This window comes from Cherax quadricarinatus, chromosome 72 (assembly GCF_038502225.1).
Source record: "Cherax quadricarinatus isolate ZL_2023a chromosome 72, ASM3850222v1, whole genome shotgun sequence".
NCBI classification, from domain to species: domain Eukaryota; kingdom Metazoa; phylum Arthropoda; class Malacostraca; order Decapoda; family Parastacidae; genus Cherax; species Cherax quadricarinatus.
In genome coordinates, this window is record NC_091363.1 from 9,024,110 (window position 1) to 9,050,621 (window position 26,512).

General features: G+C 36.5%; 1 protein-coding gene across 6 annotated transcripts in view; it reads right to left on the reverse strand.

Moving 5' to 3' along the window:
* Nucleotides 1-26,512, reverse strand: part of LOC128701424 (mitogen-activated protein kinase kinase kinase 10-like) — a 306,174-nt gene that overhangs the window by 39,678 nt on the left and 239,984 nt on the right. For 3 of the 6 annotated variants that reach the window (XM_070100387.1, XM_070100384.1, XM_070100385.1), the window contains 2 exons: nucleotides 13,329-13,532; nucleotides 13,028-13,054 (listed from right to left, as the gene is read on the reverse strand). In XM_070100387.1, coding sequence (XP_069956488.1) covers nucleotides 13,028-13,054; nucleotides 13,329-13,532 — 231 coding nt within the window. The remainder of the gene's footprint in view (nucleotides 1-13,027; nucleotides 13,055-13,328; nucleotides 13,533-26,512) is intronic. The other 3 variants (XM_070100389.1, XM_070100388.1, XM_070100386.1) reach the window with 2 other exon arrangements.

Genomic DNA, 26,512 nt, shown 5'->3' on the forward strand with positions numbered 1-26,512 from the left:
ATACATATAAAATAAAATTTTTACTTACCTTTATTGAAGATTGGTGATGGCATCTGGAAGATAGGGAGGAGGAAAGAGGGAGTTGGGGTTAGTGTTTGGAAGGAGAATCCCCCTCCATGAGGACTTCAGGTAAAGCCGTCTCTGGGGTTACTTCCCTTCTCTGTCTTTTAATGCCACTAGGACCAGCTTGAGAGTCACTGGACCTGTCTCACAAAATAAATGTCCACAGTCCTCTGTTTCTGGTGCCTCTTTAACATTCCCCTAAAATGGGACATGGTTCTGTCACTGAACTTGTTGCAAAGATGGCTTGTTTCAGCTTGCTCAGGGTGGTGCTTCTGCACAAACATTTGGACATCATTCCACTTGGCACAAATCTCCTTAATCTTTGAAGAAGGCACCTCATCCACTCCCTATATTAACACCTTTCACAACATAAGCTTCCTTGATTTGTTCTTTCTTTGACAGGATAGAACCGATGGTCGACTTGTTTTTCCCATACATCCTGGCAAGCTCAACAAGTCTCACACCACTCTCATACTTCTGTATTATTTCCTTCTTCACATCTATGGTGTTTCTCACTTTCTTTACCACAGGGGTACCACTAGCAAGTTTCTTTGGGCCCATGGCAGCTTATTTCACAGTCCCACAAGCACTAAATACAATGAAATAATCGTAAAATGCGTGAATGAGAGTGCAGGTTAGTGTTCACTCAAGCATAAACAAAGCTAGACTGCTCACGGCGCCTGCGCGGGGACGCGGACAGAGCGGGCGGCAGACAGGTCCCGTACCCGGCGGTCCGAAAATAGGGGCGCGTTCGATAATAGGGACACAGTTTGTCCGAAAAAATGGTCCTATTTTCGAAACGTTCGATATGTGATACGTTCGATTTTTGAGGTTCCACTGTACGTCCATTTTGACTTACAACCGGTTGGTCAGAACCAAATTTGGTCGTAAGTCGGATGGTACCTGTATTTTGTCCAGTCTCCAAACACTAGTTGGCTGCCACTGCCGCCACACATATAATGACATATTTTATTCATTCTAGAGTATATATCAGGTCTCTATGTTATTTATATTGTTTGTTATGTCATATTAGATGAACTGTGATAGATAAATAAGCTGTATAGATGATATTAGTGAAATTATTGAAGTACAGAATTCCACTGGAATGGATTAATTGCATTTCAATTAATTTAAATGAGAAAAATTGACTCTGCAAACAAGCAAATCCGGTTGCGAGCAACATCACGGAACGGATTAAACTTGCAAGTACAGGTTCCACTGTATATCTATACGAGATATAATTTATCCCGACCATACTCTGAGTTAATGTAACATTTTGCAACCCAAAAGGTTGAGATGTTCTTTAATAAATTTGATTAATTCTTGGGACAAAATAAACAGACTATCAACCATTTCCTAGGACAATATCCTAAACCCATAGCAATGCACTGAAAAGCTGAATACAGCCTCTCCTCACTTAACGACAAAGATCCGTTCCTAAGACCATGCCGTTAAATGAATTCGTCACAAAGTGAGGAGCATACTATAATGGTAGTGAGTTTGTGTCAACCATCTTTGATATTGTTTTAATGTTGCCTTTGCACCATTTATAACATTTCTGGTATATTTCTAAATCTTTATACAGTGCATAATGTACTGTATATTGAAATAAACAGAAGAGAGGAAATAAGCTCTAATATACATTATTTACACATATAAATATGTGTATGCTTCTAAACTGTTGTATTCTGAGCACCTCTGCAAAAACAGTGATAATGTGTGAGTGTGGTGAAAGTGTTGAATGATGATGAAAGTATTTTCTTTTTGGGGATTTTCTTTCTTTTTTGGGTCACCCTGTCTCGGTGGGAGACGGCCGACTTGTTGAAAAAAAAAAAAAATATACATTATTTAGGTATAAATACTGGTCAGAGAGCCCATTGCAAGTCGGAGGCATCGGTAAATGAGTACGTCGTTAAGTGAGGAGAGGCTGTATAAGTATTGTCTGTATAAAATGTAATCCTTACAAAAAATTCAGACACAAAGAAAAAGATATGCTAATCTGTTTGAAAAATATTGTACATGCCTAAAAAAAAAGAAAGAAGGTACACTATCATAAAAAAAAAAAAAGTCATAAATAAAAATTGGGAAAAAAAAAAAAAAAAAAAAAAAAAAAAAAGGTAGAAATACTTACACAAAAATGGTTGAGATAGAGCAGAAACTAAAACTTTCCTACCAGATCCAAGAAATACAAAAGTAACAAGTAACAAGAAATTTAAGATTTTTTTTTTTTTTAACATACCAGCAGTCTCCCACCGAGGTAGGAGCCCCCCCCCCCCCCCCAAAAAAAAAAGTTAATGTTTTCACTGTCATTCATTCAAACACTATCTTGTCAGAAGTATCCTGACATCACAGTTCACATGGCTCTCCAAGCTGCAACATCTACACCTTTCCTTCCAAGTGCAGGCAGGGATGGACTTTGAAGGGTGGGGTGGAGATGTTGCAGTTGGAAGGCAATATGAACTAAGATGACACATTTTTGGCAAGACAGTGATTAAATGAATGATGATGAAAGTATTTCCTCATTTTTGGGTCACCCTACCTTGGTAGGAGATGGCCGGTGTGTGAAAAAAAAAAAAGTTTCGACTTTATGTTCCTTTTGTATTTCATGTGCAAAATCCGTATAACAAACTCTTCTAGTACTGGCCAATTTCATTCAGGATGTACATACACCAATGACAAAGAAATGTGCAAAATTAAGAGCACCATGAATTCAGGTTTTGGAATCCAATCATTACCAAGAGAGAAAAAGACCTAGTGTTTGTTTTCATAAACTTGACTTGCTTCCTGCACAAACTCAGCGAGTGCCCATTTTAAAAAAATGAGTCGTACTTGACTGCTGGCAAAACTGTGTGCAAATCATGCAATTCCACTGGCTGTCACATAGAATTTTCTGCTTAAACTATGCTCCGGCTATTAAGGTCGAGAATGTAATCATTTTCAGGGAAAATTTACCTTCAATCTTGGCACACTAGAGAAAGAACAAAAGAAAACAGAATGAAATAAAAATGCCTCATATATTATAAGATATTATTACAAATCACACAAACTCTGAAAAAAAAAAAACTAACAGCATGCCCTGCACTCAATATTGAGGTTAGAATCCTAAAACATTATACAATATTTATCAAGAAATACATTATGCCACTAGTGCTCAAGTGTACTTTGTAAAAAGATACAAGAGACCCTAAAAACTGCCAACAAAGCTGTTTCACAAAAGAGAACTAATATCACATAATATAAGCTTAGAGAGGGTGATATGTCAACCCAGGAAGATGTTTTCTAAAAATTAGTAGTCTGCTAAGATAAAATCACAAAAGCATTAGAAGAAAATCTAAGTGCAGATGCAAAGGCATTTGACAAATGGAGGGAGAATTAATAAAATGAGTAGAGTGGTACATAATTACATTTCTAATATCACACAAACTGTGATAGGTTAATAAATTTTCCTTAGTTCCACAAGGCACTGTCCTAGTATCTCTACTCTTTCTCATCCTCATAGAAGATAGAGGGAAAAACAAAAACCACAGGTTCATATTATATTTTACAGATAAAATAAGCATTCAAATTGCCTCAGTAGAAGACTGAAAACTACAATCTAATATAAACAAAGTCTTCCATTCAGTAATTTGGAAAATAATGTGATGTTGGCAAAGTCCAGGAAAAATGACAGAGTGGATTATGAGAACTTTTAAAACAAGAGATGCCAATAATATTCTCTTTAAAGTAACTTGCTTAGAATATTTATCAGTTCTTGCACTGCCTTTCAAGGCAGGTAAGATATGAACTAGATAATATACAGAAATCACATACAGGTACGGGTACTGTTTGTTAAGAATTGGCAAAACTTAAAAGTTATTTAGGCTACCTCAAAATGCTCAGAATACATTCTCTGGAATAAAGCTTAAATAGATCTTTCATAATCTATAGTTGGAAAATATCTCAAAGAGTAAGTAACTATTACGCATATTAAAATAACATACTGGATTGAGAGTTATAGGAGGAAATACATATACTACTGATGTAAACTCAATGAAGAGTCGGGTTGCAAAAGTAAAATTAAAGAACAATGTCAACATCCGAGGTCCAAGTTCACAACTCTCTAACCTTCCACCAGGAAAAAAGAGTACAGTAATTGTACTGTATTCTTACCATGCACAAGTTCATGTACATAAATCTGCAGAGCTGTGAGCTTCATTTTTGTTCTATCGCCCATTATTTGTGAGCTGGGTACAAAGTTACTAACACGATAACATGGCATTACCCTGAAGTCTGGTTCCCACAACTGTGACTGACATGTGATATGGCAGTAATGAGAGCTACATTCGCAAATCCGTGACTAAAATACAATATTACGAAGTTAACCTTTAGCATGACTCCAGGATACCAAAGTTTTTGGAGCAATTTTTTTTGTGTGTGTAGTTTTTACTGTAACATAACTAAGTACCTCATGGAATCAACCTCTCCCACAACCACAAACTCTTGGCTTTGGAACACAGACTGACACATTATCATACTGATAAAAAGGTGCAGGGTGCAAAAGCATGCTGTCAATTTCTTGTTCAAAATTTGTAGGGATTCAACCTAATATCAGATATTTTGTACATTTGTAGAGTGGACAGAGTTTACAGAAAAATGATTTGGGTACTCTCATGGTGTTAAGTTGCTAACATTAATTCATATTCTACTGTCCTCTCAGAATTTTGTTAATTTCTCTGCCATAATTAATGTGCTGTACGTACCTCCGGTAAATTGGGGCCAATATTGGAAGAGCTTTTTTAATTTGGATTACCCAATTTCCTTAATGTCTTTTTGTTCCTTTTATGTTCTTATCAAAGTATGAACGTCTTAAGTTTCTGCTGTACATCAGCAATTTTTTTTCTGCATAGGCCTTCTTCCCCATTTTGTGAAATTTGGGTTTTTTTTTTTTTTAAGAGTTCATCAGTAGCTTTCTTTATCTGAATAGTTCTCTAATCAACTTTTAAACTTTCTCAGTGGGACATTTTATACCAAATATGTTTGTTTCTGCATTCAGGTTCTCTATATATTTGTTTGGTTTAGTTCTCAAGACAGTTTCCTTGAATAAAATTGGTACAGTACCTATTTACTTATTTAGTCCTAATCAGTTTTCTGGTTGTTGTAGTTAAATTTGCTAAACATTCTCTCAGGTCGAGCATTTCAATTAATGTGATCAGTGAGCTTTTTTCTCTAGACTAATTATGTTGTTAGTTATTCAAGTCTTTGCAAAGATCAAATTTACCATGTTATCTTGTTTATTGGACTAAATTATTTGTCAGCTCAAAAATTTTGCGAGTGTCTTATGGTTTTTTTTTTTTTTGAAGTATGTTACCTCCAGGTAGCTTATCAGATACAATGCTGTTATCTATGATATCTCACTTCAAATTTTGAAGACCGAAAGCTCCCAAGAGGATAAAATCTGGGACAAGATTTTTTAAGTGTCCTAGACAGCTTTTGACTTTTTTTTTATTTTTTACCTATTCAGTGACTTCCTTGCTCTTTACTGATTAACCATTAGTGGCTCCAGAGAATTATCAGCCCTACAGCCCAGTCTTAGGCCAGATGGTTAGTATACGAGGATAATTACCACGGTTTTTCTTCTCTACTTTTATCCCATATACTTCTAATGTACTTGATGATTTTGTTTCATGCACACAAGCTAGTTTTTTACTAACATATAATTCTCCCTATATCATCTTCATGCCACATTTATAGTTACATACTATATTTCAGTTTTTTTTTATAAAATAGTAATACATGGTACCTTTTTCTATGAGGTCATTTATGTGTAATTCTTGCATGTTACAAAGAAAAGGAAATTATTCTTCTTGGGTTATTTTAAAATGACTGTTTTGCTGCCAAGTCTGACACTGCTCCATCTCATACTGGGGTGCAGTGTGCATATTGTTACATCCGGTGGCCTGGTGGCTCCCGTTTCACACACGGAGGGCCCGGGTTCGATTCCCAGCGGGTGGAAACATTTCGACACGTTTCCTTACACCTGTTGTCCTGTTCACCTAGCAGCAAATAGGTACCTGGGTGTTAGTTGACTGGTGTGGGTCGCATCCTGGGGGACAAGATTAAGGACCCCAATGGAAATAAGTTAGACAGTCCTCGATGACGCACTGACTTTCTTGGGTTATCCTGGGTGGCTAACCCTCCGGGGTTAAAAATCCGAACGAAATCTTATCTTATCTTATATTATGAATAATCTTGGTCTGTCCAACCATACAGGTAGTATCAAGCTCCTCGCCTGATTTAACCCTTTCAGGGTCCGTCCCGTAGATCTACGGCTTTACGTTCAGGGTCCAAACTGTAGATCTACGTCATGAGCTCAGCTCACTCTGATAAACTGTGAGTGGTACATTTGGGCCTGCATATGAGAGAATACATCTATGTGGTATGGGTGCACCACATAAAACAGATCCTGCAGCACACTGTGTATAATGAGAGAAAAAAAACTGAAATCATGATTTTTCGATTAAAACAGCGACTTTGCAGTGTTTTTTCGTATGTTTTTTATAGTTGTATTTGCAATTTCTTGGTCTCATTTGATAGAATGGAAGACATATTACAGAAATAGAGATGATTTTGATTGGTTTTAGCACTGGAAATAGCTTGAAACTGAGCTCAAAGTAGCAGAAATGTTAAATTTTTGCCGATATTCAAGAGTAAACAAACGACCTCACACGTCTAATACACGCCAGCTGGTGGGTCTAATATGCATTCACAAATATGGTGATGATATTTACATAATTATTACAGTATTGCATAACAGTAAATCTTCTATTTTTTGGTGTGAATAAAAATTCATTATGTGAATAAAAAATCAAAATGGAATTTATTTGTAAAGCCTCAAAATGTAACTAATGAACAGAGGAAATGTTAGTTTAGTTCTGGACCCTATTTTGAAATTGGAATATTTTGAACTTTGTGTTAAATTGGCCAAATTAACAATTTCCGATCACTTTAATTTGTAGTTGAAACAGTTGACTTGGCGATTTCTTGTGCTCAATCGATAGAATAGAAGTAATACTAGTGAAATAGCTAGGAATTTGGTTGACTGGAATAATGTAATTGGCCTAAAATGGGAGTCAAAGTCGGCAAAATCGCCGATTCATAAATATCGCTGACACATCAAAATTCGCGAGAGCATAATTTCGTCAATTTTCCATCAAATTTCGTACTTTTTGTTTTATTACCTTCACAAAAGATTCTCTACCATTTCATAAGAAAAAATAACAATTTTTTTTTTTTTAAATTCTTGGACACTGGGGCACCACTTCAGATTTGGGCCTTGGACCTTGAAGGGGTTAATATACATATATTCACCAGCAACTTTGGGGAGTCATACAGGTGCCTTCTTATGTGATGACAGCAGCAAGAGCTGCTTTATAAAATGATAATCTGGTAAAATTATCCTTTAACTCCGAGACCTGAACTATTTCTTGTTTATCTAAATATGATTTTTTCAGCATAAAAGTTATACTATATTTCTTCAAAATTTGATTCTTTTCTAATGATACACTAATACCTTCAACAACTGGTACTTCAGAACTATCATCATTTACATCAGTTTCTTCTTCAGTATTATTTTGAACAAAATCAATGTTCTTGAAATCAAGTTATTTTTCATGAGCAGGAATAGCTTTACTAGAGATAAATCATTCACGTCCTCAGTAGTGTCAGAACTTACTTCACACAATCTTCTTTCAGTTTTCAACAAGTTCTCCTAAGAATGTACCAGCAACCCTCTAAAATGTTTATCACTTAGTCCATCATCAACATTATAGGCCCTGTTAGCAAAACATATTTTTGGCACTGCATGTTTTCAACATGCATGTTCTATACTTCCACTATAATTTTTCAGAGTAAACGAGTGTATATTTAATGCTAAATTGTGTCTATAAAAGTTTCATATTATTCATAAAGTTCGAAACCCATACAGGTCCTACAGAGCCTAGGGAATAGGAGATAATCAAAATCAGTCCTTGGATCAAGAGCCCTTCAACAGCATCAAGGTAACCCCCCCCTTAAAGGACAATGTTTCGTAACTATAACTTTCATTAAAATTTGAAAACTTATTTGATACAGTTGTGACAGATGACCTTTAAATTGTTAACTACAGTATTTTATAACCCATAAACTGGATCACATATGTACAGTTAGGTGTCATGTTGGAAAAAAAAAAGGGTATCCTCAGAGCAAGATTTGTGAAGCAGTAAAGTAATCTTGTGGATTTAGAGGAGTTAAGGTTTGCTTGCAATGCTACTTGACTTCAGGCACAAAATGTGCTTGATATCATAACCCAGTGGATTCTTGTGCAGTGATCCAGCCTTTCTAGTTTTGTGTCAGAAATAAAGGACTATGTTGACACACTTTATAATCCTTTGGTTTTTACTCTTACCAGTTACAAGCAGGTTATTCTGTTGTATACCTCCTGCATTTGCACAGGTTAACAGAGTGACCTTCTCTCTAGAATCGAGTAGAGAGAATATTTTGTACATCTACCATAAACTTGCTTATACATGTATCACCATTATAAATTTACTCTGTAGCTGCATTAAAATTTTCCACAAAGTAAGTTTGTTCAAAAAAAATTCTTTACCACATCTTGATCTGCAGATGCTAATTCACCATATAACTTATAGTAAATATTATGAAGTGTCTTAACCCATTCACTATTGGGACACCAAAATTTAAAGAGAGCTAACTTTAATTAAAAGAAAAAAAAATCCTCTGAAATGGTAGAGAATCTTTTTCTGAAGGTAATGACGCCAATAATGTGAAATTTGTTGGAAAACCTATGGAATTGGTGGTGTGGGTTCAATTTCTGCATTAGAGATTTCACCCTCTGAGTCTATTTTAGGCCAATTTCATTCTTCAATTTGACGAAATTCTTAGCTATTTCACTAGTATACCTTGCGTTCTATAGACTGAGCACAAGAAACTTCCCGTCCAACTATCATAACTACTGTATGAAGTCCACAGAATTCAGTTATTTGGTCAATTTTACATAAAACTAAAAAATCACAATTTAAAAACAAAAGTCCCAAATAAATACTATAGGCATTCCAGCCGCAAAAGGAACATTTTATCTGTTCATCAATTACATCATCAGGTCTCTCCTGTATTACCCTTGCCCTCCATTTTGAATTCATTGCACAAAAAAAAAAAAAAATAAAAAAAATAAAAGGTTTACCTTATTTCTCAGATAACAAAATATAACTAAGAATAATTGGTCATGGTTAAGGGTGTCCCAATAATTGAATCAGAACCAGTAAAAACCAAGAAAAACAGACCAGAGGGAGTGGCAGAGAACCCTTACCTATTCTCAGGAAAATGCTCAAAAACTGAATATACAGTATCTGCTAATTTGAGGTTAATTTCAAGCTACTTTCAGTCCTGAAACCAATTAAAATTATCTCTACTTCAGTAGTATGTTTTCCATTCTAGCAATGATACCAAAAAACAGCCAATAAAACCACAAAAAACCATCTGAGAAAACATCTCTAATTTGTTATTTTAAATCAAACACACGGTCATAGGTTTGTGTTTCCTATCATGCACCATGTGAAGCAGGATTTTCTTTTCTTTTACACTCACTGAACAGACCCATTCTCTCTTATCTAGGTAAAAATTTACCGCTCATAGTTTATCCGAGTGAGCTGAACTTGTGATGCAGAGTTATGTCAGAGAGCCTAGCCTAAGTGATGTAGTTCTATGTAACAACCAGTGAAAGGGTTAATCTTTTCTGGGTCAAGACACCTGATCTCAAACTTGCTCTCAGGGTTGAAGAGTTTTCAACAACAACAAAAAGAGTTATTTTATCCCATGAAATGATAGGGAATCTTTTTCCAAAGGTAATTAAAAGAAAAGTATGAAATTTGATGGAAAGCTTATGGAATTATGCTCTTGCAAAGTTAGCAATCTCAGTAATATATATGCATCAGCAATTTCACCCATTCTACAACCTGTTTTTGGTAATTTCATTGTTCCAGTCAACCAAACTCATAGCTCTTTTGCTAGTATTCTTTCTATTGCATTGACTGAGTACAAGAAACCACCCATTTACTTATTTCAACTACTTAGTGATCACAAAATGGCAATTTAGCCAATTTCACACAAAATTAAAAAATTGCCAATTTAAAAACAGAATTCATAATAAACAATGTAGACATTCCTGGCACTAAAGAAACATTTCCTCTGTTCTTTAGTCACATCTGCAGGCCCCTCCTGCATTACGTTTACTTTCCATTTCGAATTTTTATTCACACAAAAAATCAGATTTACAGTTATGCAGACTACTGCAGTATTGTAATGATTGTACAAATAATGTCAGTGCATTAGACTGGCAAGCTGAACATGTATTGGACAAATACTCTGGAATATCGGCAAAACTTGAACATTGCCACTACTTTGAACTCAATTTCAAGCTACTTTCACTCCTGAAACCAATCAAAATCAACTCTATATCTGATATAGATGTTCCAGTCTATCAAATGTGACCAAGAAACCAAGAATATAACCATAAAAATCATATGAAAATACACTGCAAAATCACTGTTTTTAACCAAAAACATGGTCACAATTTTTTTCTTCATTATGCACTCCGTGCTGCAGGATTTTTTGCATGGTGCACACTTACTGCATATCTAGGCCAAATTTACAGCTCACAGCTTATGTGAGTGAGCTGAGCTCATGGTGTTGTACTACAGGATCACTGGCTTCAGAGCCATTATATAATGGGACTGACACCGAAAGGGTTAATGGATTGAGTTTGCCAATTTTAGTCAGCAAACTGTAATACTGATTTTCTTGTGATTACTTGACAATGCTTCTTTAGATCAGTCTCAGACTCTTTGACACTGGTGTAATTTTCCTAAAGAGAGATTCTTGCATTTATCTGACTTTGTAGATGGCAATTTTCCAATAAAAAGTATTGTGGGGTATCATCTTTCCAAGTGCTATATCCTTGGTGCACACAGATTTCCAAAATTTCAGAAAACTTACAGAATTGTGGAACATTTAAATCTTGATACTGTATGTCTATGAAAAATAACTAAGAAGTAATGAAAACTTATTATTACAGGGAGTTGAAGTTCGAGATATTAGTGTTCCTTTCATGCGAGGGTTGATTTGTAGCCTAAGTCTTGTGTGTTTAATTATTATTATTCATGGATAAAATACTGAAAACCCAAGGGGGTCTTAGTGTTTGGGAAAGTAATAATCAGGTTTGTTGAAAGATGATGTACTGATAGTAGGCCTTTGATGTACATGTTGCACACTTGACCAGTTTTTAGTAGTTCTCTACCCTCACAGCCAGGGCTCTAGGCCAGGCTGCCTCAGCATGAGTTGGGGCACAAGCATACTTTTTGCTTTGAGTGAAATAGGTCTTCACTGGCCTTGATGCCAGTGAGGAGCTCATGCTTTAAGAAACTGAATTTAACCTTTCTTTTCCTGGATCAAACCTGAGTGCCTCCCATTTCCCAGGGGCTATATAACCATTACATGTTTAGAGCTTCTCCATGAATTAATTTTTTTTTTTAAATGGGCAAGTGCTAAAACCATAAGGTCTATACAGCACATGAAGAATGGGAGGCAATTAGGCTTAATCCAAAGAAAAATAGCTCCAATTCTCAGATCCATTCACTGGCATCAGTGCAAATGAGTCATTAATGAAAAGGGTGACCCCAAATTGTGACAGTTTTCCATTCGTATCTGATGTATCCAGGTATGTGTCCATGTTGCAATGAAAAAAAAAAACACTTATAAAAGAACTGTTATCACTTCTTGGCTTATGACCTTTCAAACTGCACAAGAAATAATGGAACTGTATATTATTTGTATTGAAAATTTTTTGTTGGCATTTGTAAATGTGGTTCCTATGTGGTATTCATTAGATTCTTTCTTAAAACACATTGACCATCTCCCACCAAAGCAGGGTGACTTTAAAATAATACATTCACCATCATTCATGTAATCACACAATAGCCAGAGGAGGGCTATTTGTGTGATTGCACAGTATTTCCCACCAACAACACTCAAGTCTGGCAAACTGAAAAAAGGATTAGTAGTTTCAGCTGCTGACAAGTGTTGAATGAGGGTTTGATTAATGTGCTTATTTATTATAGCAATTAAATACAGATCACTATATCTAGCTCTGACCTATCCATTTTTAGAACTAGACCCTGTAGTGATACTTATGGAGAAGCTAGATACTAGGAGTTTGAATCATTAAAATGTTTTGTTTTGAATCTTTTTCTTCCTTAATTATATTTTAAATAAAATTAGTTATATCAACTTTCATTAAAAGAATGACAAAACCAATAATGAACCTACAAGTAACAAAATTGAAAGTAGAAGGGCAAATCAAAAGAGTGACAGCAAGATAAGAGACAAGAGTGACAAGAGGATGAGAGAAGAGAATGAGGCTTGAGAAGATCCAGAAAGGAGAGGGAGGGTTGAAGAGACACCCAAGAAGGAGGAAGAGGGAAAGGAAAGACCCAGGAGGGAGGGGGAGAGGAAGGAGAAACTCAGGAAGGAGGGGAGGCCAAGGAGAGACCCAGGAAGGAGGGGAAGGAGAGACCCAGGAAGGAGGGGGAGGGTGAAGAGAGACCCAGGAAGGAGTGAAGGGTGAGGAGAGACTGCAGCTTCTCCAGGATAGAACAGCAATAGGTTTATGCAAATGGAGAACTTATGAAGTCGACATAAATGTACATAATATGGCTATTGAACTATAATACCTTGGTCCCTTTCTCTGCTTCTCTGGAACACTACAAAAACTATTATTGCATTAGAAATTCAGTGTCAAATTCACTTCTTACAGTCTTCATCAAGCACTACATTTCAAATATTGTATTGTCAAAAGAAAACATAAAACTACTGTAGCCCAAACTAAAAGAGAAAAGCTTGTAAGATATACATATCACAATTTTTAATACTGTACCTGGCATGTAGTAATATCCATTGCCAGCTTGAAACAAGAGAGGAATGGTATAAGTTGTACATTCCTTCTTCCAGATTTCTTCTGCTTCTGTGGTATTTCCCAATAGTCCATATATCAATGCAACAATATATATGACAATATAATTCATTGAATCATTTATGTCTAATTTGTGTGTTCTATTTTGTTCCGATGCATGATCAGAGTTCTCACTAAACTGTCAAGAGTTATCCAATATGACAGTCACTGCATTGTTTATTGCCATCTGCTCGAGTCTTTTTGTAATTACCCTTCCTAAACTTACCAATCTCCGGACCATAAGCTGTAATCTGGTTGAGCCCCGTCATAGTGGCAGTATATGGGAGGGGCCGTAGGGTTTTCTCAAGATTGGGCGCAGACTTACTCCATCGTTTTTGGTTGTCGCTATGTTGAGGAATGATTTGGCCTCGCTCCTTCTGATGTGCTGTGCTGGGTCCCCACGTCTTGCCCTTTACACCATCGGCTGGTACTGCAAATGCAACATTCGCTAACTTATTTAAAATTATCAAATAAAAATTTGAATAAAATTTCCTGCCAACTCCAGAAACCATTCAACAAAGTCTTCTTTACTCCTTCAAATACTTATGTTAGAAAGATCACAGATAATTAATATACACTCATCTTTTATGATTACAAGTTTATTTTAGATTTAATTATGTTAGAACTTTACTAGATAACATTATTTGATTCAAAACATCATATGAAACACATTTAAACAAATAAAGTTTTCAATTTGAAATTAGCCACTGTATTACTATGCCTATATCAAAACACTGCCTTTTACAAGATATTTTTCACCAATTGTATAATAAACTGCAAGAACTCAAAAAAAAAAAAAACTACTGACATAAATAATATGAACAAGTGTTATGTCAATGCTGTGTACAGTATAGATATAATGGAAAACACTGCAACTTCAGTTTCTATACTAACAAAATCTTGTGTGTATTTTCTACACAAACACTTAGTCAAGTTCCACAACTATGAGCATACTAAACCACATGCAGTGCATCGCATGACAAACATTAATAATGATACATTACATCTATGAAAAACAAAACATAAGTAGCAGGGTCCCATTCTTCAAAAAATCATCATTTTAAGAAGAAAAAGTATACAGTCTCAGCATAAGCCACAACTGAGATGAGCCATTAACCATTTCTCTACTTATCACCCTTCAAAGAGATGTCTTGATGCTGGTGAAGGGCTGTTGATCCAAGGAATTGGAGCAACCCTCCCTTTCCTACAGATCAAACCTAATTACCATCCTATTTCCCCAAGCATCATATGACCCTCATGGGTTTAGTGCTTCCCATTTATGTAATGAAAACAATACGTAATAACAAATAAAAATGGCGGGGATGGCCATCAAGTTAAAAAAAAAAAAAAAAAAAAACTACTCATCAGCAGCACTGTGCAACTTGTCACTGAGCATAATTGCATTATCAAAAGATAAATTGAAGCAAAGTCTGTGTAGTCAGCTCACAGCAACAATGGCTCTGTATAGAAAGTGAATTTATAAGTGTCAACTCATGAGCAATGAAAGAAAATGACACCATCATTCATTGTTATTGTAAACACACAGCAAGGCTGCTGTAGCCGGTGGTGGGGCCTGTCTGTTTTTGATAGTTAAGAATCCTTTCATAATTACAAGACGATTAATTGAAAAAACTATACTTGAATATGTTTGAATAATTTTTACTTACAAACTGTGCATTGCCATATTAACTTTTCAGTTTATGTACTTGATGCTATACCAACTCTGAAGAGCAAGAAGTGTAATTGGTACAGAGCACAGTGTGTTTCATGGAAAACCAATGCTCATATTTAACTAAAAAATTGCATCATGCTTTCGAGAATATACCAATTAATGTGAGGCATACTTGCATGCGAATGTCTTACAAGGGATATTCTTATTCCATCCCAAGCACTGAACTCCTTCACTGCTCCTGTCAATCTTACTCTGTTCTCAGTTACTCTAGATTAAATGTTGATGTGGCAAGCTTTGCACAAAGCTCAAACCAATTCTATAATCAGATCATCTTATTAAAAAAAAAAAAGTAAATCATAAGTAAAATGCTGACAAGCTGTGTTGATACAAAATGCACAAGTTTTTAAATGTCTGGCCTCTTCATATTTTAAAAAAGTCAGCTTTGTGAATATTATTGTTACTGCACTGAAGCAGAATCATTAATCCATAGCCTGGGTGACACAAGGCCTGGGGAATGGAAGGCAATCATGTCCAATCCAAGGAGGGGTCAGGTCAGGTTCAATTCACTAAATCAAGAGAACTTTGTGTAAGGTAAACTGAAAACTTTCTTGATTATCAGTACATTTACAGGGATACATTAGTTGTGCACTGATGATTTGAACATAACAGGGTCTAAAGCTTTCCAGATATAACAATTTTTTGGAGCTTCCACATAAGGGTTTCCAGAGAATATACATATAAATAACACAATGATGGTGGTGGTAGTTCTCTTCCAAATACATCATGAAGAGTAGAAAGCAGAATATGGTTGTTTGCTAGATCACTGTTTGCTGCATCATTGTTCATTGTGTAGTCTGCATAAGTGGCATATGAGTCACTCAGTTAATCAGGATAATACTCGTTCTCTTTCATTTTCTCATCATTATTTGTAATCATATTATTACTATTTTCCTTATTTGGAAAGTCATGAAAAGTATGGCAGAACAATGCAGATACAATCAATGCATAAAGTAATACTACTGTACTTATTAGGCACTGAACTCGTTGTTTCTCAGTTCACTGCATACTTTATCAAGTACAGTACTGAGTTTTGCATACAGTAGAGATTAAATGCAAAATTATGATCTTGAGCAAAGATTAACTGCAAAGCCATTATAAATAGAACTAAATAAACTGGATAAAATTAGCATGTTTTCACTAGCACACCAAGGGTTCAGTATTCAGTCCTTACATGGACTTATGAGCATTGTTTGCAGTGCAAATTGCCACCTTCCATCAAACCAACCAGACCAGTGACTAGATTTATTTAAATTGTTTATTGACAAGGTTCTTAAACCATGCCACCTGGAAAATGCCCAAGACGCATGGAATTTAAAAACACTGGAAGCCAAATCAGAAAATCTTTTTTATATAATGTAATGCTGCCCAACTCTATAGTACTTTAACTTATATTTTTCTTAATTTTGCATGTGCATACAGTATTGCCATCCAATAAAGTATCTACTCATTTAGTGAGTGTCTCATGCACAAGACACCCCCCTCAGAAAAAAAAAAAAGTTAAATTCAACCAGCTATACATTTTCTTAAGTATTGTGAGTGGAGCTGTTGCAGGCACTTAAGTGGATGGTTTAGAAAGACACATAAGCAAACACTATAACATATTTATTAGAAAACGTTTCGGTCCTGGGACCTTGATCACTTCTAGAAGTGATCAAGGTCCCAGGACCGAAACGTTTTCTAATAAATATGTTATAGTGTTTGCTTACGTGTCTTTCTAAACCAACTTGTCGGTATTTATTACCAAGGTTTATACCACTTAAGTGGATCACCAATGATTTTTTTATATTTTTATTGTATACTGTATTGCAGTTTTACAACCAAAAACGATGGGGTTTCATAATACATGTACATATGATGGTCATTAAAGTAATCCCATAATATCAAGGTTTTTACTAATTTATAGCTACCTGAGAACTTACGACAAACATACAATAACCTCAGACAACGAACTCAGTGTGTACTGAGGAAATAAATTCAAAATTACTTGCACTTAACACACATCATTTAAGGCTCTTCTCAGAACAAAATTTTCAACGCAATGAAATCAAATCAGCTGAGCTGATATGTAATCTTTCTTTTACACTGAGTGGTTTAGGTGTATCACAGCTCAGACTAAATAATGCATAAACCCTATAATAAGAGGGTGGTGTTATCTCTTTTTTTTAACATGCAGCTTTGATTTTTTTTTAGATCTTCATTAATTTTTTATCTTGCGCATTTCCAAATGGAAGCTGACTTTTTCTAAGTTCTTGACCCTCTTTAAATCTAATACAAACCCAGGCACTTCTTTAAAAAAAAAAATCACATCATTTTTACAGGATATACCAAATGCAAAATGCAAATAGAAATGATTAATGTTTTTAAAAATATTACAAGACCAGTGTTCCATAGGTTGTAAGACAATCATACAAATTAAAAAAGCTAACAGCAAGCATGCAGACTTGAGTAACCAAGTAACTATGGAACAACTGGACCTACACTTACTTTGATATTCTAAAATATTACAAAGTATGCTAGGAGGACATGGCAGGCTTTCTAGTGAGCATACTAAAAGGGAAAAGAAAACGAGCATTAGAGGTCGTGCAGACATAAACTTTCCTAAAGGGGGGCAATGCATTAACTCCTTAGTGACCATCAAGCTGGCAGGGAGGGCAATATACACTCCAGTAATTAACCTCTCATCTTTATACTAGAGTACTTTTGTTTTGATAAGTGTCCTAAAATGACAACTTTTTTCAACCTAATATAATGAACACTCACTTGTGATGTATGCACACAGAGGTCAAAAATGTACTGAAAAACTAAAGATATGAATATGAAACTTAAAATGCACAATAATTTTCACTGTTTAAACATGAAAGCACATATCAAACCACTTCTTGACTATACCTATTACCTCACCATTTCTATGCAAAACATGTATATGTACATATGTATGCATGCATGAGTATACAGTGTGTGTATGAATATGTATTGTGTATGTTGATATAATTATCTACTTGTAACTACAGGACCAAAACTATTCTTGTAGTGTCCCATCTTGGGTGTTTGGTTTGCCATATAATTCTATAATTAAAAAGTTTACAAAAGTTGTAGCACGAACAACCTCCTCCTGAATTTTATTCAGACTAAATGCCAATCTGTTAATAAATATTGTCTAGTACTCTTTTAAGTTTACAGTTCAGACTTCTTGTTTTTATTATTTTTTTTTTTTCAACAAGTTGGTCGTCTCCCACCGAGACAGGGTGACCCAAAAAAGAAAGAAAATCCCCAAAAAGAAAATACTTTCATCATCATTCAACACTTTCACCACACTCACACATTATCACTGCTTTTGCAGAGGTGCTCAGAATACAACAGTTTAGAAGCATATACGTATAAAGATACACAACATATCCCTCCAAACTGCCAATATCCCAAACCCCTCCTTTAAAGTACAGGCATTGTACTTCCCATTTCCAGGACTCAAGTCCGACTATATGAAAATAACCGGTTTCCCTGAATCCCTTCATTAAAATACCTATTTTCTTGTATTCTTCTATGATGTTTTATATGTCCCATTAATCAGAGCACTTTTTCTTCATTTTAAATCATGTCTTCACTGCCCCTATGTACCTCCTTGCCCCTCTCTCAGTCTCACCATTATTGCAAATTCTCCCTATGCCATATTTTTGCAATGTATCTGTTCTATTTATTTTTTAATGCACCTAGAAAAACTACAGCTGACTATTTCCTTTCAGTAGTATGTACAGTGTAGAATATTTCCTTCTAATTTCCTATTTTTTTTTATCCCATCAGCTGTTCCCTCCCCCCCCACAAAAAAAGAAGAAACATTCACCACCATTCACTCTATACCTGTCTTGCCAGAAGTGTGCAGATATCACTGTTCAGATGGCCCTCCTGAATAGCAACATCCCCAAATTTCTTTGGAAGTGCAGGCACTGGACTTCCCATCTCCAGGACTCAAGTCCGGCCTGCCGGTTTCCCTGAACCCCTTCATAAATGTTACTTTGCTCACACTCCAACAGCACGTCAAGTATTAAAAGCCATTTGTCTCCATTCACTCCTATCAAACACGCTCACACATACCTGCTGGAAGTCCAAGCCCCTCGCACACAAAACCTCCTTTACCCCCTCTCTCCAACCTTTCCTAGGCCGACCCCTACCCCGCCTTCCTTCCACTACAGACTGATACATTCTTTAAGTCATTCTGTTTCGCTCCATTCTCTCTACATGTCCGAACCACCTCAACAACCCTTCCTCAGCCCTCTGGACAACAGTTTTGGTAATCCCGCACCTCCTCCTAACTTCCAAACTACGAATTCTCTGCATTATATTCACACCACACATTGCCCTCAGACATGACATCTCCACTGCCTCCAGCCTTCTCCTCGCTGCAACATTCATCACCCATGCTTCACACCCATATAAGAGCGTTGGTAAAACTATACTCTCATACATTCCCCTCTTTGCCTCCAAGGACAAAGTTCTTTGTCTCCACAGACTCCTAAGTGCACCACTCACTCTTTTTCCCTCATCAATTCTATGATTCACCTCATCTTTCATAGACCCATCCGCTGACACGTCCACTCCCAAATATCTGAATACATTCACCTCCTCCATACTCTGTCCCTCCAATCTGATATTCAATCTTTCATCACCTACTCTTTTTGTTATCCTCATAACCTTACTCTTTCCTGTATTCACCTTTAATTTTCTTCTTTTGCACACCCTACCAAATTCATCCACCAATCTCTGCAACTTCTCTTCAGAATCTCCCAAGAGCACAGTGTCATCAGCAAAGAGCAGCTGTGACAACTCCCACTTTGTGTGTGATTCTTTATCTTTTAACTCCACGCCTCTTGTCAAGACCCTCGCATTTACTTCTCTTACAACCCCATCTATAAATATATTAAACAACCACGGTGACATCACACATCCTTGTCTAAGGCCTACTTTTACTGGGAAATAATTTCCCTCTTTCCTACATACTCTAACTTGAGCCTCACTATCCTCGTAAAAACTCTTCACTGCTTTCAGTAACCTACCTCCTACACCATACACTTGCAACATCTGCCACATTGCCCCCCTATCCACCCTGTCATATGCCTTTTCCAAATCCATAAATGCCACAAAGACCTCTTTAACCTTATCTAAATACTGTTCACTTATATGTTTCACTGTAAACACCTGGTCCACACACCCCCTACCTTTCCTAAAGCCTCCTTGTTCATCTGCTATCCTATTCTCCGTCTTACTCTTAATTCTTTCAATAATAACTCTACCATACACTTTACCAGGTATACTCAACAGACTTATCCCCCTATAATTTTTGCACTCTCTTTTGTCCCCTTTGCCTTTATACAAAGGAACTATGCATGCTCTCTGCCAATCCCTAGGTACCTTACCCTCTCCCATACATTTATTAAATAATTGCACCAACCACTCCAAAACTATATCCCCACCTGCTTTTAACATTTCTATCTATGGAATTATGCAAGTGAAAAGTTTGCAGTCTGGGCGCAATTTACACAATAGCCATACTGCCAACTCTGAGTCCTATTTTCAGTCAATTTTATTGCTCCATTCAACCAAATTCTATTTATTGGCCACAAGAAACTGCCCATTCAACTATTAAAATTACAATATAAAGTGCACAGAACTCACTAATTTTGCCAATTTTTTACACAATTTAAAAAGTTGAAAATATTTATTTAAAAATGCCAATATAGACATTCTTTGCGTTAAAGCAACATTTCCTCTGTTCATTAATCATGTCCCCGGGCCTCTCCAATATTACATTTTCCTTCAATTTTGAATTTATAATCACACAAAAACAGAAGACTAGATCATTTCCCAGATAATAAAATATAACCAGGAATGATTGGTCATGATCTACAGCATCCTAATAATTAAATTAGGCCTATTAATAACCCATAAACAGGACCAGAGGTGTAGGGAGGCCTTAACCATCCTCGGGAAACTAGGCAAAAATCAGGGAGGCCTTAACCATCCTCGGGAAACTAGGCAAAAATCAAACATTTCTGCTAATCTGATCCCAATTTCAAACTACTTCCAGTCCTGAAAAACAACCAAAATGATGTTTATTTCAGTAGTAGTATGTGTGTCATTCTAACAAATGATACCAAGAAACAGCCAATAAAGCCATTAAAAAACCATCCTAGAAAACACCTCAAAGTCAATATTTTAAACCAAACACATGGTCAGTACAGTAGGGTCCTGCTTTACAGTGTTCCACTAATATGGAGATTTCAAATTATGACCAAAACTCACTATACGGTCACCCAGCCTCACCCGGTTTGTTTATATTCTCCGTGAGCTCCACATCTCTCCATTATGTCTAGAAACTTTCCAAAACTTCATGTGTTTTAAAGTTATTTCATATTTTCTATATACGTACTGTACAATGATAATTATACTCATGTGTACCTGAACCTAAGTAAACTTACACACTCTCTTGGCATGCAGGTACACATTAACCCTTAAATGGTCCAAACGAATATATACGTTTTTTCAACATTTGAAAGTATGTAAAAAAATGTAGATATTCTTTCTTGTTTACATTTAAAAATGTGTAAAAAAAACTTATCTACTTTTTTTTTTGTTATTTTTGAAAATATGTAAAAAAAACGTAGATCTACTTTTGGAGCACTACGGATTTGAACGTCGATCTGTTTGGACCATTTAAGGGTTAAAATCAGTAAGTGTGTCTTATATCTCGAGGATGCCATAATAATAATAGTAATAATAATAATACTCAATAATAATCACTGTAAGGCACATTAAATGTCGTATATTACGTTAATATACACATTTTCATTAATCCATCTATGACATTTTTTCAAAATGTATATAATAAACACGCTACATAACGTACAAACATGATAAATACACTCCACAGTAGAATAAATTAACATGAATATGAGATGTTTTTCCAGTCGTTTTACCGGAGTGTCAGAAAGAATAACGTTTTCTATAGTTCAACACCAAAGAAAATGTTTACAAAATAGTATTACTGGGGGTAACTGTAGAAAATTGTTCTTTTCGTATGTCTTCACTCAGAGCATCATTTCTTCTAAAAATGGTGTTACATGAGAATAGGGGTGTTGCTCTTTACTTATTCTACTGTACCAACGTGGAGACAACTTGTACACACTGTAAAGTGTTTGTATTATGGTATAATACAAACGTGTATGAACCAAAACCAGACACGTTCGTTTGTTTATTTACATACTCTGCATCTCTGTCCTCACTCATTTTCTCACTCTTTCTCTCTCGTTTATTCGTTTTATCTCATTGACTCACCTCTCACCCTACATTAGGACTACAAATATTTTAAGGTAAGTAATGAGTGTACTATATGTGTATTTTACTTTTTTATTGTTTTTAATGCCTAGTTCTATTGCTAACTTAATATATGTTAGTGTAAACTTGTTATCTAGCATTTATAAGAGGAGAAAAAAAAGGGTGTTCCACTTTACGATGGTAGCCTGGAACCTAACCTGCCATATAAGTGGGACCCTACTGTATTGCTTTTCCCATCATGCACAGCATGGGGTAGGATTTTTTTTTATACTGTGCACACTCACTGTGCAGATCCAGCTCACAGCTTCTTCGAGTAAGCTAAGCTCATGATGTAGAACTACATTAGGGACCCTGGCCTCAATGACAGAGTTCTACACGATGGCCACTGAAAGGGTTAAGACATGGCAACACCACTGCCTCCAGCTTCAATGTCCCACATTATGCCCCACTACTCTGTATAACAACTCTGGTGCATTCCCTTTTTTTCCTTCAAAGATGTACTTTTTCATTCCACAGATGCCTAAACACACCACCTACTTTTTCTCCCTTGTCTATCCTATGGTTCACTTTGTCTTTCATAGATCTGACTGCCAAACACATCCAGTCCCAAGTACAGTGGAACCTTGATTTATGAGTGTCCCAAAGTATGAATTTTTCGAGATACGAGCTGCCGCTCGGTCGATTTTTAGGTCTGAGTTACAAGCCAACATCCGAGTTATGAGCCAGCTCCCTCCACTTCCCCCTTAACCCAAAACCTGCACACTTCACTTGTTTATCTATGATTTCATGCTTTAATTCCATGGAAATCATCCTCTTTTTCTTCTTAGCACTGTCCTTTACACTTACTTTCTTAGTACCCATGCTTAGAATGAATTTTGATAGATAAGCCGTAGAGTTGATATTAGCTCATACTGAAATATTTTGTCTTGCCACTGGGACGGGTTAATGGCATTTCAATTAATTTAAATGAGGAAAATTGATTTTACATACAGTGGTCCCTCGTTTATCGTCGTTAATCCGTTCCTGGAAGTGTGACGATTATCAAAAAAGACGATTTTCAAATCAATTTTCCCCATAAGAAATAATGTAAATACAATTAATCCGTTCCTGACACCCAGAAGTATTAAAAAAAAAATTTTTTTTACATGAAATATAGATGTAGTACATAAACAATACAATGGGACATGATGAGTGAAACATTAACAGCATAATGCTTACCTTTATTGGTGATTCTTCTTAGTGTATGGAAGACTGAAGGAGGAGAGAGATTGGATTAGTTACTGTTTGGAAGGGGAATCCCCTTCCATCAACACCTTAGGTACCAAGTCCTTTTCTGGGGTTACTTCTCTTCTCTGTTTCTTAATGCCACTAGGGCCAGCTGGAGAGTCACTGGAGTCCTGTCTCGCAAAAAAAGTGTCCAAAGAGCTCTGTTTCTGGCGTCTCTTTAAAACTTCCCTAAAATGGGCCAAGACTCTGTCACTGTACAAGTTGCTGATATGGCTTGCAACATCCTTCTCAGGGTGATGTTTCTCCATAAATCTTTCCATCCTACCCCACATTTCAAAAATCTCCTTAATTTCTGAAGAAGGCACCTTCTTCCATCTTTCTTCCTCCTCTGCAGCAAGATTCTGAGCTGCGATCTGTTGCTGTTCCTGCTGAAGCTCTTGCAGCTCCTCAGTGGTTAGCTCTTCGTTGTGGTCCTCCACCAACTCTTCCACATCCTCCAAACTCACATCCAACCCCATAGAACTCCCCAATGCCACAATAGAGTTCACAACTGACATAGGCTCATCAGGGTCAGCCACAAACCCTTCAAAATCCCTCTTGTGGACACAATCTAGCCACAATTTTCTCCAAGTAGAGTTCAAAGTCCTGGTAATCACTCCCTCCCAAGCCTTACCTAAAAGGCTTATGCAATGGAGGATACTGAAATGTTCTTTCCAAAAATCTCTTAGGGTTAAGCGAGTGTCTGAGGTCACATTAAAGCACCTTTGAAACATTGCTTTGGTGTAGAGTTTTTTAAAGTTTGAAATGACCTGCTGGTCCATGCACTGGAGGAGAGGAGTGGTATTCGGGGACAAGAATTTTACTGTGATGAACCCAAACTCCTGAAGAATTAGGTCATCCAAGTTTGGAGGATGAGCAGGTGCAGTGTCCATTACTAGGAGGCACTTGAGATCCAATTTCTTTTCCAGGAGGTAATTCTTCACACTAGGGCCAAACACTTCACTGAACCACTCGACGAAAATTTCCCTCGTGACCCCATGCCTTATTATTAGATCTCCAAAACACACACAATTTACTCTTCATAACATTTTTTTTTTGAACACACTGGGATTTTCAGAATGGTACACTAGTAACAGCTTCACTTTGAAATCCCCACTAGCATTAGCACAGAACATGAGCATCAGCCTGTCTTTCATAGGCTTGTGTCCTGGCAGTCCCTTTTCCTCCTGAGTAATGTAGGTCCTCTTTGGCATTTTCTTCCAAAAGGGGCCTGTTTCGTCACAATTGAACACTTGTTCAGGTTTCAGTCCTTCAGCCTCTATGTACTCCTTGAATTCACTTATGAATTTTGTAGCTGCAATTTTGTCCGAACTGGCAGCCTCACCATGCCTTATCACACTGTGTATGCCACTACAGTTCTTAAATTTCTCAAACCAACCTTTGCTGGCCTTAAATTCGCAAATATCAGTACTCGTTGCAGGCAATTTCTTTACCAGATCATCATGCAACTGCCTAGCCTTTTCACAAATAATCGACGTCATAAGACTATCTCCTGCTAATTGTTTCTCGTTTATCCACACCAATAATAACTTCTCAACCTCTTCGAGTACTGGTGATCTCATTTTTGTCACCATATTTACCCCCTTTGCAACAACAGCTTCCTTGATTTCCTTTTTCTTGGCCACGATGGAAGATATGGTTGTATGGGATTTGTTATACATCCTGGCCAGTTTGGCCACACGTACACCACTTTCATATTGTTCAATGATGTTTTTCTTAAATTCAATCGTATTTCTCACCTTCTTTACCAAAGGCTTGACACTAGGAGCTTTCTTTGGAGCCATGGTAGCTTCTTTAGTGCTTGCAAGCACTAAAATGAATGGATTATGAAATATTTTGTATGAACACGTGAGGGGACCATCGCTCACTGGTAAACAATGGCACACTGGCTAGGAAGAGAGGCTGAGGCGGCTCAGAGCCGTGAGTACGTGTCCAGGACAAACGACAATTAGCGAGTCAACCGACCATTTGTGATCCAATGTTTGGACTAAAATAACAAAGCGATTTCCAAAAAGGACGGCTATCGAGCCTGACTATTATCGAGGGACCACTGTATGAGCAAATTGAGTTACAAGCTAGGTCGCGGAATGGATTAAACTCGTAAGTCAAGGTTCCAACATGCTTCAATGCATTCACCTTCATATTCCCTCAACAAAAAATGATATCCATTACTTCATTACCTAGATTTTTATTTCTCTCATCACTCTGCTCTTTTTATAATCATTTTAATTTCCTTTTTTTACACACCCTTTTCAAATTCCCCCATCAACCTTTGCAACTTCTATTCAAATCTTCAAAAAGGCATATCATCAGCAGAGTAACCATGACAACCCTCACTTCATATCTGACTCACTATCTTTCACTCTTGCACCTTTCCTTAACAGCCTAGCATCACTTCTTTTATAACCTCATATATAAATACAGCCTCTCCTCACTTAGCGACATATTTGTTTACCGACCACTTGAACTTACAACTAGCTCTCCAACCAGTATGCAGACCTAAGTAATGTATAGAGCTGATTTCCCCTATTCTGTTTATTACAGTATACAGTACACTACTGAATAAACATTTATAAATATACTAAAAATGTTAAAAATGGTGCAAAGGTGACATTAAAAAAATATCTAAAGATGACTGACACAAACCCACTACCAGTACAATATGTTCCTCGCTTAACGACTAATTCGTTTACTGACCTACTCTTAGGAATGGAACCCCATCACTAAGTGAGGAGAGGCTGTATATTGAACAACCATGGTAACATCACTCATCTTTGGATATGGGCAATAAATGCTGGAAAATGTTCTCCCCTTCCTTTCCTACATACCCTAACCTCAGCCTAACTTTCTGTATAATAGCATATTACAGTTTTTATTAACCTACTTATTATTCTATACAACCTCTCCTCACTTAATGACAGAGTTCCATTCCTAAGACCACATCGGTAAACGAATTCGTCACTAAGCGAGGAGCTTACTATGATTTTAGTGGGTTTGTGTCGAATATCTCTGATATTGTTTTAATGTCACTTTTGCACTATTCATAACATTCCTGGTATATTTAT